Raw genomic sequence first — 21,614 nt, forward strand, 5'->3', positions numbered from 1 at the left:
ACCCTACAGAGAACAGCCCCACCACCGCCCCTCCGCCTCAGCCCAGCGGCGCACGCGCAGTGGGCGGGGCAACTCTGGCCGCTGCTCCTCCTGCGCAAGGCCGAGGACCGGGCCGGGCAGACGGAGCCTGCGCGGTTACCAGGGCGACGGAAATACAACATGGCGCGCTGAGGGCCCGGCCGGGAACGGTTCGAAGGGCTCGGGGAGCCGCAGGCGAGCGCAGGATGAACAGTAAGGGGCTGCGGGGGAGGGCAGCGGGACCCGCTCGGCCTGAGGGCGGGAGGCTCATCCCGAGTCGCGGTGCGGGCTCGGGCATCTCTGAGGCGGTACCGCCGCCAACCCTGGCTGAAGGGCCGGGGCGGTTGCAGCGCTGTGAGGCCCCGGAGGCCGCAGCCCCGAGGTTTCCTCCTCTTGCTACACGGATAGTGCTGTTCTCCTGCACGCCCAGCCTTCTTCAGCAGCCTGCTAACGAAGTTCCCTGCTCCTGCAGAGCAGCAGCCTGCCTGCCAGTCTCTCCAATTGCTTGTGCAGAAATCACAAAGTTTCCTCTTTCTTACTACGATCTGCGAGCCATGCCTTCCATTGCTTGGCATCAGTCTTTATACATCCCACATCACACCCCCACACACTCGGTAGGTCACTGAGTGCTCAGTTAGATGTCATGGCCTAGCAGCCATGTCTGAAGGCAAGCTTCCCATTGCTGTCTTCATTTCTTATTTCTTCCTTCCCAGATGCCTCAATGCTACATCTAAACACCATGCATTTTGCTTCCTCAGCATCACGCCAGGCTCACGACAAAGCATCTCATTTTGACTGTTGCAGTGCTGTCTTTTCTGTCACTTCACAATGGACTCTTTAGTTCCAAGTTGTGATTTTCTGTGCTCTCTAGATGCAGAATCTGGGCCCATGTCTCTATTAAATGCTCATAATTTTAATTGTTCTTTATTTCTGGGTTCTGTAGCTTTTGATACACCAGTCTGCCTTTTAGTGATTACTTCTCTGCCATTCTCATGGCCACACCTCTGATGTTAGACTAGTTCAAGATGCCATAACTTACTGTTATGAATAACTTCTGTGTTTCCTAGTCCTTATTTTATTGACTTACATGGAATTTTATTCCATTTTCCTATTCTTTGCCTTCTCTAATATTTGAAGCCTTAACCTCTACCTGTGCTGAAATAGCTAGGAAGGAAAGAAAAGGTTAGTGTCTGGATTGCTACAGAAGTCATTAAAGAAGAAAGAAAAGCAACCAGGGATTAGGTCTCTGCATTCCTTGATATTACATAAGCAAGCGTAACAGTGTTTACTTCATTTAATCCTCAAAATGCTCATGAAGTTTTAAAACCTTGTCCCTCTTCACCACAGATTCAGATAAACTCATTGGTAGTTCTGTTTTGCTGCTGTATTAAGCTTTGTAGTTTAACACTGAAATATTTCAATATTTATTCTCTTTCTCTGTTTGCTTGAAGTTACTATACTTTACTGATTGATGGTGCCTGTCCTTGGAAGCAATGAAACTGCTTCTGATAAATTCTCTGTGGAACCATGCAAAGCATCATTAGGAATATCAGTAATCATACATAGGAAAAAGTTGACTCACCCAACTGGTGATGAAGGTCTCTGGCTACAGACCCCTCCTTCTTAACAGAGAGCCCTCACCCAGGAAATGTTCTTCCTTACAAGGGAAGCCCTTAAATGAGCCCTGGGTCCACCCCTTCCAGTTACAAGATGAATCTCTTGCACCTGTGCTTCCTGGGCCGGCTACCCCTTCACCAGTTCCCTTATAGACTAATTGCCATCTTCTGAGGAATCAGTTATGTGGAAGTGAATGTTTAAGGATCTCCATAAATGTTGGCTTGTGGACTTAACCTCACAATCAGTATTAAATTGCTGGTACACTGCAAGTCTAATTTGTTTTTCTTCTCTATCTATAAAATCACTTATGCTGTTATTCTTATAATGTCTGAGTTCCTCTCAGTTTCTCATTAAACCATAACTTGTTGTGTGATCACTCTCCCATTTCCTCCCTAGGAGACTCTCCCATTTTCAGTGACTTGGTTTGTTGAGAGTTTACATGCTAATTTTACGCATAAAGAAACCAAAACATTTTGACTAATGCGATTTTCATTTCTGATTCTGCACTCCAGTCAATTGCTTTCAGTTGTTTTGGTCTCTGCTGTCGTTCTTGTTACTGGTGGAGAGGATGGCTCTCCAGTGTATTCCTCAGGTGTTTGTTATTTGCATGTGAGCTTTTTTTTACATGGCTATCATTCTGTTGTAACAATGAACAGATCAGAGCAGTGAGAACCAGAAGCAAAATGAAACTATTTTCCTCCCATCCAAACCCTTCTACTTCCTTCCCCAGAGCAGCACAGGAGACTGGGGAATGAGGGTTGCAAGCAGTCCATAATACTCCATCTCTGCTCCACCGTGGGTTCCCCTGGGCTGCAGGGTGCTGCTGCACCATGCCTGGAGCACCTCCTGCCTTTCTCCTGTGCAGACCTTGGTGGCAGCAGGGCTGCTTCTGTCCTTCCTCCCAGCTGCAGTTCCACAGCAGTTTTTCCTTTTCTTAAACCTGCTTTCCCTGAGGTGCACTCATGGCTCAGTAGGTCAAATAACAAATAACAAATATCCAGGCTCTTATGGCTACTTGGGGTATTTTCTTGCCACGGAAATGGGCTCTGTTGTTGTTTGAGCATGTAGCTCGGCTATCGTGTTTGTGTCTTAGTGGAGATCAGTTGCTAGCAAAAGCTGTATTGATAAGCCTTCTTTAGAAACGATGGATTTAAATACTTAGAATTAATGACTCCCATTTTATATTGAACTATTTAGATGGGAAATTAAAACTTAAGGAGGGGGCAGGCTTCTTGCTCTGTTGTGTTCCTCAGAGCTCACAGGAGATTAGGAAACGCCTTGCTTGGAGCACTGCCTGCCCAGTTTCTGCTATCAGCCACACATACTAAACCCCATCGTCTCACCCACACCTTGGAGTCTCTGGTATTGTCTCCTTTACCCATAATGGTTTTCAAATTCTATTTCTGCTTCTAATAATCGTTCCATACGTAATTGTGTAGAGAGCATTAGATGGCGTGATTGTTTTTAAATTGCTCTGTTTTCTCTCTTTTTCTAATTAGAAGGCCTAATTTGTGAGTTTAAGGGAAAAAGGGGGGAAGAAAACAATGTAGGAAATGAAAAGACTGTTTGAATTTATGGAGAGAATTGGATTTTAAAGAAAATCTGGGTAAAAAAAAGATATATTTTTTCTCCATTGGAACAGCATGATAATCAGAATGCCTCAGCTGCAGATGATAAAAACAAGAAAAGCAAATGACGGTTCTCCCAGAAGCTTCATGGTTGGAGAAAGGGGGGTTTGCATGGGGACAGTTTCCGCTAATTGAAATGTAAGCACTCGTATCACAAGGCAGAGAAGACTTTTAATAAGTGTGAAGCTTGAGGAGGAGAGAAGAGGTGGAGACAACACAAACTGTTGGCTAGTTGAAAAACATCATTACAATGTCTCTGCCTAAGTGACTTCTCTCTCTGCAAAGTTCCTTGGCAGGCTTTCTCTGCCATGAGGCTCTATTTATACTTGTAAATTAAACGTATCTGGAAATCTTCTTGGCCACAAAGAGCAACTGGCATGAAATGACCCACGTCTACACTAGTAAATTCCCTTATGCCCCAATCCAAGCAGTAGGACAGCATCTGCATGAGGAGTGACCTTAGAAGGAGTCCTCCCATCGGGGTAGGAAGGCTTCTGGCAGAGCAGTGTCACAGACCACATCCATGGCTCGGAGTGCAACTTATACAGACAGCTGCACTTCCCTGGAGTTACCGCTCTCCTGCTGGTGTTTCAGCTCTCCAGAGGGGCTGAATAGGGTAGAGGAGGTATCCTACTCTGCCTCCCTGGGTTTGGATCTTTCTCTAATAATAAGGCTAGCTCAAAAGCAACAGTAGCGTAGAGCGAAGCAGAGCTGGGTTTTGTGCAGATAGAATAAATGGAAGAATTATCAAGGATAGAATCGGTGGGTGCTATAAATAAAGGGAAACAGGAGGACAAGGTGGGTGAAGAAAACCAGTCAGCAGGATTGAGAACTGTTGATTAGAATGCTGGAGGAGAATAAAGGAGGAAAGAAATGTCAGTTCTGAAGGAGAGCAGAAGAAGACTGAGAATATTTAAGCCTTATTCTTGGCCTACTTGAAAAGTGGTGTCTGAAGTCGATAGGGGAATAAAGCTTTAAAATCAGTAATTACTTTTCTTTAAAAAAAGAAAAAAAGTGAAACAATGCCAAGGTACCCTGTCAAGGAAATGATACACTTCTGAAAGACACAAAGCATAAATGCATTCCTCAGTTGCTAATGCACTGCAACAGAAAGACAGGATAAGAAGCGCTGTGTAGAGAGCACCGTATCTCTGAGTAAGGAGGCAGTTTGTTACTCCTGGAGTTTGGATTTGTGTGTTTTAGGAGCATAAGCTTGTGTAATATGAGCAGCAAAACGTTGTTTTCTGTTATTCCTTCTATTTCCTCTCCAATAACGGATGTGTTAACAGAATAAAAAGCTTTTATTTAACAAAAGATTCCAGTAGTCAGAATTTAGCAGATTGTTATGGATCGCTACGTGGCCGTTGTAACAGTTTCTGTTGTAAACTGAAACAATATGTTTTTGTTTTTAGAATACAAACCAGTTTGTAAGATAGGAGAGGGAACATTTTCTGATGTTCTGAAGATGTTGAGTCTTAGAGATGGAAAATACTATGCATGTAAATGCATGAAACAACATTTTAAAAGGTATGCATAATTAATTGTACTGCAGGGTATCCTATTTAAATTTAGTGGGGAAATGGAAAATAAGGATTAAGTGAAGGTTTTTGAATACTTGTGTAGTAAAAAGGTTTGCACACAATGTAGGAAGAGATCTCTGCTGCTTGTTAGGAAGGGCCTTCCTATTTGGCATTGGGGTTATTTCCTTGATGTATTGGTTTTTAATGTACAGATGGTAACAAAATGTACAGAAGGTATAAATGAATAAGTAAAGGAAAAACTCACCAATGGTGGTGCCTTGGCTGAAGAAGCTGGAGCAGTCCTCCCTGGTGAGCAATCTCCAAGAGATACTGCTCCAGTGGGAGTCAGCCCTTAAATGGAGGTCTCAGAGGGGATGGAGTCAAGCTCCACCCCTCCCGGGAGCACAGCTACATCACTCTCACCTGTGCTCCCACAGCTGACCCCATACTTGCCTCAGCTGATTAATCAGAGGTTCAGGCTGTGATTACCAATCTCCCATACACTTGAGTACTTGAACTGATGTCCTCTACTGTAGCAAACATTGCCTGACCACTGCTGGATCGAGGGTGAAACAAGAAAAATAGAGGCCATGTGGAAGCAGAGACATTCGCTTGACATTCTTCTCCAAATATACATGCACCCAACTCTGCTTTTTTGGGTCACTGACCTTGTATTCTCACTTAAATCTCTTCACTTCCTACCGATCGCAGTGGGAGTGACACATTTGTTCAGAAGACGTGAATGAGGACATTTTGCTCTTTAGTGGAACTTCACTGTATGTCTCAGAGCTTTAGAGAAGGAAAAGTGGAAGTGTGAAAGAATTACTGTGAGCTCAAACAAACAAAAAAGAACCCAGATATCTTCAGTTAATGATGTGACTTCTGATTCTCAGCCATGCTAGACAACTGCTGGGTCATTTATAAACTGCCTGCTACTGACCAGACTTGTCCAGTTTATGATCAAAAGAGTATTGAAACTACCTGCTCAGCTACATCAATGCCAGGAGGTATGCAATTCAGTGTTAGGGAATAACGAGCCAACTTGTATTCTCATGTAGTACGTTTTTAATGTTTTTAGGCCTTTAACCCTCTGGTGAATTGACTGACAAATTCTCTTGGTAAACTCTTTGGGTGTTTTAAACAGAACAAGCCCATTCAAAGCATTTCTCCTGGTTTCAAATTGGAAAGTTATGATTTGATGCTTAGCTTTAAAGTCATGGAAAAGCTTATGTCTCCTCTTCTGATCCATTTAACAGTGTACAAACTCCTTGTTTCCTCCTCCCTCCTCAGAGGTTCGATAGCATGTAGTTTCGTTGTTTATTATAGTCTAGGAGAGCAACAGAATAATTAACCAACAGCTGAATAGTATATATTGCTGTATAATGTAATTGCTTAACATCCAAACTGAATTTTAAATGTTAAATTTGGCAAGGCTAGACTGTCACTTCCAGCATCATGCTGAGCAATAATTGGTATGTATGCTACACCAGCTCAGAATGAACAGCATCATATTATGTGACACAAAATTCCTCCCAGCTGCACAGTAACCGCTATCTGGAGCACAGTGCATGACTGATCGTGTTAAGGTAAGTCCAGCTGCTCTGGACTGCAAGGAGTAGAGCCAAGAATCTGCTGATTATTTATTTGTTCCATAAAGAAACAAAGCAGGCAAACAATTTATCTGATACTGCATTTGAAAGTTCAGTTTCAGACTAAAGTGAAGCGAGTTCTGACAGTTGTGGCAGGGGAGGACAATTATAATCTGATCTCTGCAAGTCAGTCTTCTTTTTAATTCAATTTTAGTATTGAACAAGTGAATAACCTGAGTGAAATACAAGCCCTGAGGAGGTTGAGTCCACATCCTAATATCCTTATGCTACATGAAGTTGTTTTGTAAGTATTGTTCATTTGTTTCTTCCTTATTTTGTTCAAGCAATATGTGATAACTTCTGGATCTAGAGGCAACCTGTGGGAGCTTAGCCAGCCTTTCATTCCAGCAGAAAGAAAAAATAGCAGATCTGTCAGATTCTGAACATTCATCATGTTTTTCTGTTAAATGAGAGCTTACTGTCTTCTGCAGCAGTCTGAAAAACACTTCAACATCCGTATTAAGATGACAGGCGAGATGTATTTCTAGCATACCCAAACTTCATGTCATAACATATAATACTTGCTGATGATGTGAACCCATGCCCCAAACCCACTGAGTTACATTAACTACACAACACTGAGTCTGCTGTAGACTCTTGGTTTGGCATGCTCAGAGCTTATTTGCTGAAATAAATATCAATCGATATCACCCTGGTTCTTTGTTGATCTTGGTTTGGCCTGGCAGTTTGAAGTCGGGATCCAGACAAGCTATTTGGCAGCAACATTTTGTAGGTAGCAAATAATACATGAGAAGCTGGTAGTCATGTCAGCAGCTCAGCTCTCTGGAATTCTCAGCTTCAGTTGCTGTGATGTTAATAAAGTGTAATCCAGATGGCCAACCAGCTCGCTTTAAAGCTGTGCTTCAATGCAATTATCTCTCAGAAAAACTGAAGACCTAGAGATACCTGCGTCTGCAGGGCAGTGAAATGGAAAACAAAGTGTTAGATATAGAATCATGTGCTTAAAACTGCTGTGAGCAGAGATTCCAGTCAGACAGTTATTTCCACTCAACACGCTGCTGGTGACCAACCGAGAAGGTATTTTCATATATGTCATAATGTTTTTCCTACCACGTTGTAAGGTTGTATCACTTCAGTTTAACTTTAAATTTCTTGACACTGAACAGTGTTGTGTAGCTCAGAAAAAAGCATTCCAATACCTGCACAGAGTAAGTCAATTAAATTTTGCAAAAGACACTCTGGGTAGTGCAAACTGTAGGTATGAAACGTCAGAGCCTAAGCTGGAAAACATGAAAGCATCAATTGAAAGTGTCCATTTTAGTAGTGGTTAAATCGCTTTTTCTCTAGGCCGTATACAAATCAACATGTCAATTTTATTTCTAGTTTAAAGTCTCCTAATTTGTTTCTTCAGTGATAAAAAAGCTGGCTGCCTTTCACTGATATGTGAACTTATGGATATGAATATTTATGAGCTGATAAAAGGTATGTGGCATATGCTTAAACAGACAAACTCTCCTTGTGTAGACTGCAGAGTGGAATTAATTACATTCTCTTCACTCTTTCCATGTTATGAAATTTATAGTTAAATTTTGTGCTGTACTCATTTACTCTCTTTCATCTACCCAGTTGTTGAAAGCACGGATGCATGCAGAAGGTTTCTAATGAGTCAGGTCAATGTTCCTCTATTTCTGCAGTTAACTTGGAAACAACCTTGACTACCAAAAAAATGGCTCTATACAACACAAACAATGCAATTTGAACAGGCTTTTGTTAGGTCAGGACCACAATGAAACAACTTGAAAATTATTGCAGTTTGTTTTAAAGACCATTCAGTAACAATTCTCCACTTTTCAGTGAACATTTTGCACTGAAAACACCCATTTTGAAGAACTCCGAATGTGGCTGTCAGAGCAGGTGGGATGCCAGGGCTGTCAGTCAGAACACTTTAGGCATTTAAAATGAGGAAGTAACTAAGGCTCAGAGAGAGGTGGGGAAGATGCCCCCAGGACAAAATGAGTGCAGCCTCCTAATGCTGCCTTCTTATGGTTCGCTTCATGATGACTTCCCAGTAAGCTTTCTGCAGTGATAAATCTGAAAGAGCATCTGCTCCAGATTTTAGTAGTGACCTGTGAAGAGGAAAGGACGATTGAGCACAACTTCTTTTCATGAAGGATTGGTTTTTTAAATACTACCAGTCATCAGAGTTGGTTTGAATGGCCAAATATTTGATTCATTCTACTGAAAACAGCAAAAATCCTGATGTTGAAACACCATCTCTCTCTACTGGGGTAAGAATATGACGCTTCCTGATGTAAGTGTGCTCAGTTTCCAGTGCCCCGTGAGCTGATCCTGCTTGGTGGATTATGGAGGCAGACTGGAGGTCCCTCCTCCTGCCCCACCTGTTTCCCACACTAATGGCCATGTGCACAGCACTACCTGCTTTGCTCTGCAAAAATGTGATCACTTCTGCCACTGCTGACAACATTGCAGCATTATATAAAGGCATTATAGCGAGATTAAAAGGCCTTTGGAGCCTATAAAAGAAAAAAGCCCAGTAGTTACTGTAGGGATCTGAAAAGTAGATGCATTTTATAACTGTCCTTATGGTGCAACCGCAACAGCATGCTAAGCTACCTGGGCTAACCTGCAATTTGCAAGTCAATGGTGAATCACAGACATTTAAGCTCACACTAATTTGAGGTGATGGACAGGAACTGTGAACCTGAAGGCCTGTAACTTCCTTTGGAAAGAAATCAGACATTTAGAAGTGAAATATTGGAGTTCCATCAGAACTCATAGATGCAGATAATGGAAGAAAAACAGGCAGTAAAAGTTAAGGCTGTTTACAGACTGCTGAGCTGACAGTTATGTTAGCCAAGCTATTCTGATCTTCACTGAAATTTAAATATGCCTGAATTTGAATGGAAAATGGATTACAAAGCCAGCTATAAAAGACAAGAATAGTGTGACTGGAAATGTAATGTCAGTGCATTATTGGAAGCTGAAGAGTACTTCCTTGTATTCTCTCGTTTGCTACAAATGACCTGTACAACCCGAAATTTAATTCTAGGACGGAGAAAGCCATTACCTGAAAAAAAAATAAAGAACTACATGTACCAGTTATGCAAATCTCTCGATCACATACATAGGTAAGAAACCAGGTGCAGCAACCCCTTCACAATAAATGCATCATTCACTGATGTCAGGGTCATTGCTAAGCAGATCCATACAAATACCTGAGGCAGCAGACTGCTGCAGGGTGAGAAAAAGATATCGCCCAGGTGCGAGTTGGTGGCCAGTGCTGCTGCCAGCGGAGCTGCAAGAAGCAATTCTGAGAGCGTGGGGGCATTTCCCATCCTCTTGTAACTACACAAGAGCAACAGTGGAACGCTTGAGCTCCCCTTCCTCCACTTCCCCTTTCCCCTCTCCTGTACCTGCAGCTCTGTCCAGCTGTGCTGCTAAAATTACTTCTTTTCTCTGCTGTTGGTGAGCCTGATGGGAGTGTTAGTTATTTATGGTTGGTTTGCTTGGTTGGTTTTTGTTTGTTTTACAATTAAGTGGAAGCACTGATAATATTTATCTTTGCACTGAACTCTTCTCTCTGATGTGTTTATATTGGTACAGAAATGGGATATTTCACAGAGATGTGAAACCAGAAAACATATTAATAAAGGTAATGCATTTTGTGTGGAGAATGTTTAACTGAAAGTGAAATGTATTGGTATATTTTTGTTTATGCTGAGAAAGTAACACTTCTTTAGGAATACAAGCACAGTTTTTATTTCTATATATCTATATATCTATAATAGTATATATATTATATATACTATTATAATATAATATATGATATATACTATAATATATATTATTTTTATACTTATATAAGTAACTATAGTATGATAGCATTATATTATTTATATTATATATAAAAATAGAAACATTATGTAATTTATATAAATCACATAAAAGGTTGCTTCTAATGCTTCAGTCCTAAGCTAAAGGAATGATGGAACAAGCAGATTTGTTACTGGCACAAACTGGAGGTAGATCAGGTGTGTGAGAGCCTCACTGTGTCCATGCCCACATGTCAAAGCCCCAAGGCCAGGCTGGATGGGCTTTGAGCAACCTGCTCTAGTAGGAAGCATCCCTGCCTATAGCAGGGAGATTAAAACTGGATGATCTTATAAGTCCCTTCCAACCTGAACCATTCTATGATTCTATGAGGATTCTATGCCAACCTGCAAAATGATCCTTAATCATGTATCAGTGTATATTTCCCTCTGTGTTGATATAGAGACAAGCAATAGGGTTCAGTTCTGCATCTTTCTTTCTAGGTTTAATCTCTAAACGTAGTAGAAGTTACCCCCACAGAAGACTGCAGAAGAGGGAGCTTTCAGATTTCTTCACTGGAATCTGTTCTCTCAGCAGTTTCAGAATGTTATTTTGTTAATGCCCATAAAACAAGGATTTTAAAATCCAACTGATGAAATGTTATTTTCTGGAGATATTTGTTTCCCTTTTTTTACATCATAGAAGCATTCAGGAGAAAACTGTCACAAAGAGAAGCAGAAACCATCCGTTCTATCACTGCTAAACACAAGAAGTCAAAGAAAATAACTTAATCCAGCCGTCCTGTTTAGCAGGCTTCCTTTCAGTAATTGTCCATATGCTTTTCACTTAACTCTTAGCTCTGTCTTTTAATGATGTAAAGAAAGACATTTCTGCATATTGTGGGACACAAATCTCTTCATCTCTTGGAGCTATGTGCTATTTAAATGCAGTTTCACTGCCATAACGCTCCCCTTGGGCTTTCTGAAATTTTATTCCTTAAGTAATCTGTGATTTCTGTTATGGTGAATACTTCACATGTCTCAGGAAAATCCTTGCCTGAATATTTCCGTGTTTCTAAATTCAAAATACTTTATTTTTGCAGCAGAATACCCTGAAGTTAGCAGATTTTGGATCTTGTAGGATGATACATTCAAAGCAGCCTTACACAGAATATATCTCCACACGCTGGTACCGAGCGCCTGAATGCTTGCTTACGAATGGCTACTATAGCTACAAAATGGATATATGGAGTGCTGGCTGTGTTTTCTATGAAATCACAAGGTACCGTGTTCAGTGGAGGGTCTTGTTTATTGTTATCAGGACAATCGAAGGTAAATAACTGAAATAAGGAGCACATGATAAAGTTAATCTGCTCTGTGTTTCCAAAGAGCACTTCGCTGCACGATCAGTCTGCAGGGCTGATGAGGCAGTAATCATCCCTTGTCTGGCACATTATTCACCTTACTGTGCCAGTAGTGAAGCAGCAAGATGTTAGGGAAAACCTTGTACCGTTACCAAATATTTACAAGGAGAATCACCCTGGTCCCACAGCTCTGCCTTCATACTGAATTTTACAGGGATGTACTTTGTCTGCCCTGTCTCTAAAGTACGACTCAAGTCCCAGCACGGGTATCCCTAGTTCTCCTCAGCCCTGTTAATACACCCGATGGAAAATGTTCCCATTTTTTCGTGATTTCTGTGAAAATGGGAGGTGAGAGAAGGCACTCACTCCCTTGCATTTACTAGTTGGTGTATGAAATGGTTCATTTATGTCCTTATGTCCTGTGATATTTTCAAGTTGGGTTCCGGTGAAGGAAGCGTTCAGAACAAAAGTGGATTAAAGGCCTACAGGATTATCAAGGGTGATAAAACCGTAACACAGCAAAATTGTCCTTGGTCTTCAGAAACAAAAAGCTAAAAACCACCGTGACTGTTTCTCCGGTCTCGCAGTGCCTTAGCAACAGCAGCAGTTCTCCATTCTCCTCCCACACTGCTCCTCTCATACGCAACCAGGAGTGGTAACATTTGCTTTGCTTCTTTCTTCCTCCTCCACATGGCAAGCGCAGCTGCTGCCATCGCATTAAATGACAACTCTTCTGCTTTGGCTGCTAACTTGTAGAAACTGTTCTCGTTCGGTCAGAAAACTGTTAACAGAAAAATCCCAAACGCGGTGGTTCTCTTGCAAAGTAAATGGGGAACAAATGATTTAGAAATGCCGTGTTTTCCCAATCCGGTTTGAATTGGAGCGCTTTGAAGTTGTGCAAGAAAATTACACGCTGCAAACGAGAGATTTCCTCCTAATTTTAGCTTAATGTAAGAAATTTCAGCCTTTGCAACCACTGCATATTTTCAGAGATCTAATAGATGTGCTCATTAAGAAATGAGGAATACTCCTTGGAAATAAGTGGATTTTAAAGAGTGCAGCTTTGTTGAGGGAAGTTATGGACAGGTTTGTTTCTTCTTAAGAGGCTCTTGCAGTTTTTGCTGTTGAACATTTCCCAAAGTCTTTACACTTGAGACCGTATTTTTGCAAGAATCTTGTAATCTTACTCAGCCACGCTTGTCTTTCAAGTCTTCTCCCTTCCTCTGGGCTCCTGGATTGCTCAGAGTTCCTTTTGTGGACTGTGCAGTTGTTGCTCCTTCAGCTGTAGCTTCATACTTGGAGTTGGTGCATTTTGGACACCTTTGTCATTCACACTAAGGCCACTCCCACTCCTGCTTGGACTGTGAGATACAGCTGTGCAACAGGAATCAAATCTCTTCTCCTTCCTCTCCAAGCCTTACAAAGACATTCAGAGAGGTGAGCAGCAGCCGTCGGATTGAATTTACCAAGAGTTAAAAGAAGTTTCTCCCTTCTACAAATGGGGCTGAATGTTTTGCTTTCAAGAACCACGTGGTGCAAAGGAAGAAGCATTTCTTAAGATTACATGCCAAATGAAATGTTCTGCCTGCATGGAAGAAGGGAACATAGGCATGAACTGAATATGTGGACCTAACTTGTTGAGTCAGATTGCTCTATTGATAACATCGTTTTCAAGGACTCTCTGCAAGTTTTATATTAACTGAGGATCAGGCTCTGGAATGTAGTTCGAATTACCATCTCTCCAGTGCTGCTGCCTGAAAAGAACCTGTGTGTAGGAATGGAATGTTTCTTATAAATATGTATTTCTTTGTGCATACACAGCGAGAGGGACTGCTTGCTTTTGCTGTCTTAAAAGTAGGAAAACGCGCTGTTTTCTGGGACCTGCTACTTTGCCAGAAGAAAACAAAATCCTCCATCCGTTACCTTTCACAAGGAGGGATGTTGTCCTTATGTTTTTTTACCCCACACCTGTGTGGAAAGGACAACTATGCATTTCTATTTAACAACCCAAACTTCCCTCTCCATCCAAAAATGCAGCTGTAATAATCTGCTGCTCGCATATTATCCTGTAGTTGTTGGCTGGTATTAAAACTGTTCACAAAGAAATAATCCTAAAGTTTATCTTTCTCTTAAATGGAGGGAAAGAAAAACCACCCCAACAGCCCGTGACAGTGACGTCACTTAAACTAGTTTAGCTGCCTGCTGTGTAATGCTGCCACCTCGTACTTTGCAGTTTCCAGCCTCTCTTTCCTGGATGTAATGATCTGGACCAAATATCAAAAATCCACGATGCTATCGGCACTCCTGCCAACAGGACTCTCAACAAGTTCAAGCAGTAAGTATGCATTCTCATCGCTGTTCAATATGCTGAGTACGACTGTACAGCTGGGACGTTTCTGGGCAGGGAACCGCCACAAAATTCTCCTGCTGTTGTGACAGCTGCTGACCAAAGAGCGGTGTCTTCTTAATAGCGCTCTTCCCCAGAGACCGTCACACATTCGTGATCCTTGTAGGCAAAGCAGAAGAAATCCGAGCTTATAACTCTCTTATTTGGCCCTTTCCCCCTGCCCCATACTATGCTTAAGGCCAATGACATAACTTGTCAGGAAAGAAAATATTGTCCAAGTATTACTTACCCTACCAAATGATTACCTAACTCCAATTGGTTTTTTTTCAAGTGTAAGTTGCGATTTTGCTGTGCCTTATTTATGAGTAACTGTTCTCAACTTGCTTAACACAGGTCAACAATTCTGAATTTTCATTTCCCTTTTAAAAAAGGAAAAGGAATACCTCCTCTGGCGCACAGCTTACCTGCTAAGGGATTAACTCTCCTGTATGCAATGATAAAATACGATCCTGATGAGAGAATTGCTGCCCATCAAGCATTGCAGCATCCTTATTTTCAGGAGCTCTGGCAAGTGACTTCAAATCATTTCTATCTTGAACACTAAGATCAAGAAGTGGAATAACACCGTGTGCTTGTTGTTTCAAGTGGATTGAAGTGACGTTTGCTTTCAGTGCAGATACTTAGCTTTTCAATACAATGAAATATCAGTCAACGTAATTCTTTGCACCGAGTCCAAACTTCACCTAAGGCACAACTGACGTTTTTCATCTTTTTCTCTTCTTTTTCCCCCGAACTTTTTAGGGCAGCTGATACACAAGCTTTGGCCGCACACAAAAAAGTAAGATTACTAGAAAATAAGGTGGGACAAGTACCTCTGTGTTTGTGGCAAACTTCAAAGAGAGCTCAAAGAGAGGTAATGTTTACTTGGAAGTATTGACAGTCCTCTTTGAGGAAGTAATATGTGAGACTGAGCTTGTTCGCTAGGAACAAATGTTTGACTTAAGCTGATTACTTGTTTTCACTCGGTCTGCCTCAAACCAATCATCTTCACTGGGTCTGGAGCAGAACCCCCCCCCCCCAAACCCTGCAACAAATGAGTTGGAATTTAAATCAATGTGAGCTTTGTGAGAATTTCCATAAGGAAAACATTGCACCAAACAACAACAAACAAGCGAACACGCTGAAACAGGGTTTGATTTGTTTTGTTTTCTGTAAGACATTCTCAGAGGAATTAAACGTTATTTCTCTATCCTGAAAGCATTCTCTTAGGAAAGCCCAGGATAAAGCAAAATGTCAGCATGGACCTTGTGGAGAACTACCATTGCTCAGCCCTTCTGCAGCAGCCAACCTGCCTTCCCCTCCTACACCTGCTTCACATAAAGTTCTTCCTGCAGCTCAGGAAAGTGGTAAAGCCTCTGTGCTGCAGCCCATTAGATCAATCGGATCAAATATGGAGGTACAGATTCTCACTTGCTCATTAAAGTATAACAACAAAATACATTTTTTGGAGCATATTTCAAAATTCTGTTGTTTCTCCAACAGTCTGAGAAACAGAAGACCCGTAAATCTTCGCTGAAACATTGCCACTTACCTGCTATAGGATGAAGAGGAGGAAGTTCCTGACCACTTTTAAGGTACTGAGGGTGAAGAAAAACAAGACTATGCAGTGATCATTGTTGAGAGATCCAACAAGAGCCACAGTGCTGTATCTTGTGTTTGTTTCTCTGTCAGAACCCCCCCGAGCTATAAAGGGCTGCTTACCCAGAGCTCTGGTTCTGCTCCTGAAGATGATGAGATGATGGTATTTAATTCAACACTCTACACTGGACTTTCTAAATATATACTTTTTTTTTTTTTTTCCTTTTAGAACCCGACAGAAGAAGGGATTGGTTAAAAATGACAGGAGAGGATTTGCTGAGGTTCAGTTTTAGGAGCGGAACGTTATCTACAAAATACAAGTTTCTGTATTAGATAATAAATGACCACTAAATTCTGGAAGGTATTTACCTCCTGTATTTAATGACTTCAGCCTCAAGCTTTACTGAGAACTTGCAGTTTATGCAAACATAGGTTTGATTTTGATACAGTTAGTGTAACTGGTCAGTATTTTTATATACCTGCCAGTTATAAGGGTAAGCAACTTTTTATCTGTCTCAAAAGCAAACCAGCTGAGACTCTGCTCACATACTTGTCTTAGTGGAGGAATTGCAGGCCAACCACTGATCAGAGAAAAGGGAGACAAACAGCAGAATGCAACAGCACAGGTAGGAGCTGTTTCTCATTGTAGTTTTAAAGTCATACTGGGTGAAGATCATCTTTCTCCTACTTCTAAGTAGAAAATAATTCCTAACCTTGATTATATCAAAAGTGAGTGTGAGTACATGAAGTCACGGTGACCAGCTGAGTTCTACTGTCCTGCTACTGATATTCATCTTTGTATGTTAGAAGTTCATACTGTTCAAACCAAGCAGGTGGAGAGCTTTAATAGTAATAAGGCAATCCAACTTCTGTTTGAATTTCTAGCATTGGTTTAGATACCGAAAACAAATAGGAGGTGTGATGCTAAGCTTGGGAAACGGAATGAAGGACTGCAGCTCTACAGGCAACACAGTATGAACAGTAACCTCCGGCTTATTACAGGTTTTGCTGTGAGCTTATCCAGTGGTTTGTGCTTTTTCCCTCAGGAGCAGATGATGATGAGAAAAGGTGTATCAGACTTTGTGTATCAGCAGCACTTTTCTCTCACATCAGTATTTGGGCTCACGTCAGTATTTGGGGCTGTTGGTCCATTAGAATGAAAAAGAAGCAGACTGCTTTGCTATGAAAATTGGGTATGTCATAGGAAGCTCCACTGTGGAATGTTTTCTTCATTTATTTTAAGCTTTCAGGTGGATTTTGCACATTTTGGTACACGTGGTGCTTCATGGACGTTTATTTAATAACAAGTTCCTTACTATTCTTCTGGAAACCAAATGTAGTTCCTTGGCTGTTGGATTAGGGGGCAAACTTGACTTTTCCCACTTGCTTTCTAGTTAAAAGACATTCAACTTTAAAACAGAAATTGGCAAGCATTGTTCCTAAAGTTCTGTGTTGAGATGATGTGTTTCATTATTTGCTTTAAGCTGTCATTATTTCTTTCCTAGCACATTAAGAGCTCTACACCTTTTGTAGAACTCTACGTTATTTCCAGGTTAAGCTGTTTTCCTCCTAAAATCAGTTTTTCCACAGTGGAGAAAGGACGGGGGGCGGGAGGCTTCCAGGTGATTGCCAAGTGGTAGAGATCCTGCAACAAACCAAAAGCACTCGTGGACTCCTTGTGCGCTGTTCAACTACGACTGGTAGCAGGATGTGCTCCGCAAACAGGTCTGTAAGTAGCTGCTGCTATTACCTGATGTTGGATGCTGTGCTCCCTACAGCTCTGTTTTCTGACTTGTTTTTTTTCCTACAGCTGGTAAATCACAAAAAGTCTTTTAAAGGCCTTTATTACATCATTTCCTCAACTGTTTCACTTGACTCAGGCCATACAAAGCACTCATACAAAGAACTCTGCTCCAGGGAGATAGCTACGTTAGGTTTTGGTGACAAGGTTTATCTGTATTTTAGCAGTTAAACCCAACACGTTAATAAAACAGAACTTCTGAACAATAATGCTGCTCAGTTTCAGTATTTTCCCCATTCCCAATATTTTAGAAAGCCCCAAGTATATGAGAATTGTAAAGTACGGCTCTGCCTTTAGATGAAGTAGACAATCCAAATGCAGTTTATAAACACATCTGGCACTATCTTACATGCCAGCTGCACGACAAGAATGAGAGATGCAGTTACAAGCAGCGCAGTTGCTCCAGGTTTTCATTCCTCTCCTGCCTAAAGGTGCCTAATGGTGACTCGCAGTTAAAAGTGCTCCACCCAGCTCTGTGGCAGGGAGCAGGATGGGCAGCTGGTTGCTGAATTACAGCGTTGTGCAGAGCCTGTGCCTGCTGTCAGGTACATCCACTCTCGCGCTTGTGGCCTCAGCTCTGCTCTGCTGACCCAGTGCCCATCTGCAGGATTGGCCAAGAGCTGCGTGTTTCTGCACAGCACTAAGGGCTGCTGGGGACACGAGTCATTGCTGGGGCTTGATACGAGGCAGCAGCTCTCTGTCTTTTTTTTCCAATCCTTGCAAGAAATACCAGAAAACAGTTCAAGTGTTTTGTTACCAGCTGACTTAAAGTTGTGTTTAGACAAGCAGCATTAAACTATACGAATTTGTGGGGAGGTATTTCTGTAATAGTTATCCATTTAAATCTGTTGAATTGTAAACAAGGTGCCTATAAGAGGGAGCAACGAGTTGTCTCAAAGCCGTGTCTTCTGCATGCTGACACCATTTGAGTTTGCCAGGTCAGAAGGTGGCTGTGTCTGCGCCCGCTGGATTATTCACTCCTCAACTCCCGGGACAAACAGGCAGCATTGTGTGCTCACCAAACCCTCACCCCACAAAGCCGACTGCGAGGCTTCCGCAGTGATGGGCTTCGAGATAAACCACGGAGAACGAGAACGGACCAAAGTGACTTCATTTTCCTAGTCAAAATCCAGCTGTATTAAATGTGAAGCAATGTTCCAGGTGAGGTTTGTTTTTTTAAAGGAATTTGTTCTACAAAGTTTATATGATATTTCTGTACCAAACATTTAATTCAACAAAGGATTGATTACATCAAAACTGATCAAATCTGAACAGAAAGTAAACAAAAATGCATATTCAAGATAGTTTAATATGTATTTTCTGAATTAGAAATATCACTTTCTTAAATGACTGAGTTTCTAGTGTAATGATCCATTAATCCCCTCCCATCACTGAGTTACATTATTTATACATATAATACAGAGCTGATTGCAGTTGGAAACAACAATATTAAAATAAATGTTTAATAGATACAAAGGATCTTCTCTCCACAACATAGTTTTTCTGGTGTTTGGACACCGATTTTAAAGTAATTTTCTATTAGCATTAAACTATTTAAGTGCAAAACAATTCTGTTTTAAAAATCTATGATTGCAGCATCCATCTTCCTGAATAACATTTGAAGCCGGAAAGTAATGACTTTCATGTTCTATGAGTGCATTCCAGGCTGTCCTCTCGCCATCTCTGGTTAAAAAAATCAGTGCAAAATAAACAATGGTGAAGTACTAATTTAACCATTGAACTTACTTCAATTTAAGAAACATACTTTATTTTACACTATATATATTTTATTTATATATTTTTATATATAGATTAAATTACACCGGACTTTAAAAGTATAAAGAAAACCAAAAATGTTACTATTTATTTTCTTTTCAGTGCAGCACCAAAGGAAGCTTTTTCTTTTTAAGCATGAAAACTTCCTTGGGTGAGCAGCGCTCAGGATTAGCTGTAAGAAGGACTCGTTACATTATTCCTTTTCCAATTACTATGTGATTCACATAAATCCACGTTATCACTCTGCCACATTATAATTTGTGATGCTCTTTGCCTGAAGAACAGCTCCTGGTTCCATTGCCATTACTTCTTGTCCTGTGTTCAGAGATTTGCTAGCAGTAGTGTGGTGGCTATACTACAGTTCCACTTGGAGAATTGGCCTGGTTTTGGGATGACAATAAACCCTGCAAACAAAGCAGTTTACATTAATCCAGCAAGAGAACCTGAGAGTACTTCTATAAACTTATTAGCCTGCAGCTAAAATTAGTACAATTTAGTTTTACCACCACTTGCTTACTGTAGGAATCAGCACCTGCTTCCCCCACCAAAGATCCTAAGCCACTACTGTATCAGTCAGCAGCACACAAACCAGCTTTCAGTAAGTCAGGACACGTGTGCACAGGATTCCAGCACTGAGTTCAGCCTGCCTTGTGCGCTGAGGTGCTGCGAGCCATGCAGCTTTACAGAGCGTACACCAAAACAGGGAGCATTTTATTGGGGGCAGCAACAAATGAACCTATTTCAGTAGCAGCAAGGCTGACGACTAACCTGATACAGGAGAACGTTCAGTCTCTTATATGCTATTGAATAACACAAGCTTTAAACAGAAAAACAGGTTCTCTAACCAATAACTGAGTTTGGTCGTTGTAAGGAGAATGACACACTGAGCAACAGGTCAGTACGATTTCCCATTACAACTTAAGCTTGTGTTCAGAACTTATTCAAACTGCACTGCCCATCTAATACGAGACTTTATTTCAAGTGTAGCTCTGCTCCTGTGTGGCAGCCCTAGCTCAGCAGGGACTATCGTTCTGAATTAAAGCAGCCACACCATGGGCAAAAGGCCCCACTTTCGATGTAAGTATAGCAGCCCCTTTTTACTCATTCACATAAAAGGAACCTCGCACCAGTTATTTAGGAAAAGCTGAATGTCAAACTGCAATTTCATCTTCTTGCACTGTCATTATTTAATTAAAACAACTGTCAGCAGACTCGCTCAATGGCAGCTAAGCTGGAAGCACACCAGTGACTATCGCTGTGCCACCTGCACTGCAATGCACTTCCACCAGTTCCTCTCAGTATCTACCAGCTTAGTTTCTTACCTCAAAAACAAAGTTCTGTGACTCAGATCCATCAAACCAGACGGGTTTGGGCAGCAGGTAACACACAGTGCAGAATTAGGGCACATCTTCAGAATCTACAGGAGCTCTTTCTTGCTTGGGTCCCAGAACTGAGAAGTCACTACGGAATAAAACCCTGATGACAGACAGAGGCAGAAGGGGGGACTGGATGGGCAACTCAGAGCCACTGCATTTTCAGCAAGAAGAACAAGTTTTGTTGTTATCAGTTATGGAGTAACCAGAGGGCACAGTTTTCAAGCAAACAAACTACTGAAGCCTCCTGATGACTTTTAACAAGAAAGACTGCAAAGCAAGGAAGACAAAACAGAACTCCAGAGTTCATTTACTGAAGCCTTCTTCAGAAGTCAATTAAATCCAGCAACAACTGGAAGGTCTTGCAAGAAGATTAATCCACTAAGCAAGTTTCATGTGCCCTGGAAAAAGATGTCCAAAAGGAATTCCTTTCAGTGTTTAATAAGAAAGGCAAATGGTTCACATGCAGACGTGTGCTCTATAAGCACACAAAAGCCAGCAGGGATTGTGTGACACAAAGCCTTTTTCAAGAGGACCAAGCAAAGAGAAATAAGCACTTTTCTAATACTGCATTTGTAATGCAGCAGTAATTGAGAAATGAAGTCACTTATTTTCCTGTAACTCCTGTAGAAACTGGTAGCTTGTGCTGAAATGCAGCGTGGTGCCCAACTCCCCAGGGACCACAAGCAGCTCTGGAACACACACAAGTTCCAAGAGCAGGCACAGGTTCCTTCGGCCCTGCTTTCAACTTCCACACCGTGCACATCCCCTGCAGCCAAAGCCCCACAGAGCTGGCACATGAGTATGAGAACAGTGGGAACTGCAGCCCTTGTTCTAAATGATTTCTGCAGCTGTGAGCAGGCAGGGCACACCAGACTGGAGAGAACATTACGATTGATGTGTGTACACAACTACAGGCAGTTCAACTTAGCAAGTATCACCTTAAAACATGACCGGGTTACAGCAATGCAACTGCTATCCCAAAATTCACTTCTGTGCCACAGGTCAGTGTTGTGAGTCCCTCTGAGCACTCAGGCTTCCAAAAGCATCCCAGATGTTCATACAAGGAAAGCAAGAATCAAGGTCAGGGCT

At 41.6% G+C, this 21,614-nt stretch overlaps 2 protein-coding genes across 4 annotated transcripts in view; one reads left to right on the top strand and one right to left on the bottom strand.

Moving 5' to 3' along the window:
- The first annotated feature begins 123 nt into the window (after positions 1–123).
- MOK (MOK protein kinase) lies at positions 124–19,384 on the top strand. Of its 2 annotated transcripts, none has more exons than XM_072339175.1 (14): positions 124–231; positions 4,676–4,790; positions 6,587–6,676; positions 7,805–7,875; positions 9,464–9,542; positions 10,018–10,066; positions 11,327–11,505; positions 13,821–13,922; positions 14,328–14,501; positions 14,736–14,847; positions 15,193–15,390; positions 15,477–15,568; positions 15,802–18,534; positions 19,252–19,384. In XM_072339175.1, exons 1-12 carry the CDS (start codon positions 225–227, stop codon positions 15,537–15,539), a joined length of 1,239 nt encoding a protein of 412 aa, XP_072195276.1. In that variant the 5' UTR covers positions 124–224; the 3' UTR covers positions 15,540–15,568; positions 15,802–18,534; positions 19,252–19,384. The 2 variants fall into 2 exon arrangements, with proteins under 2 accessions (XP_072195276.1, XP_072195275.1); XM_072339174.1 differs by lacking the exon at positions 19,252–19,384 and adding an exon at positions 18,970–19,047.
- Positions 18,583–21,614, bottom strand: part of WDR20 (WD repeat domain 20) — a 42,281-nt gene continuing 39,249 nt past the window's right edge. Inside the window, exon 4 of one of the 2 annotated variants that reach the window (XM_072339172.1) lies at positions 18,583–19,056. In XM_072339172.1, coding sequence (XP_072195273.1) covers positions 19,015–19,056 — 42 coding nt within the window. In that variant the 3' untranslated portion in view covers positions 18,583–19,014. Of the gene's footprint in view, positions 19,057–19,421; positions 19,554–21,614 lie in introns of those variants that run through there. The other variant, XM_072339171.1, reaches the window with a different exon arrangement.

This window comes from Excalfactoria chinensis, chromosome 5 (genome assembly GCF_039878825.1).
Source record: "Excalfactoria chinensis isolate bCotChi1 chromosome 5, bCotChi1.hap2, whole genome shotgun sequence".
Lineage (NCBI taxonomy): Eukaryota > Metazoa > Chordata > Aves > Galliformes > Phasianidae > Excalfactoria > Excalfactoria chinensis.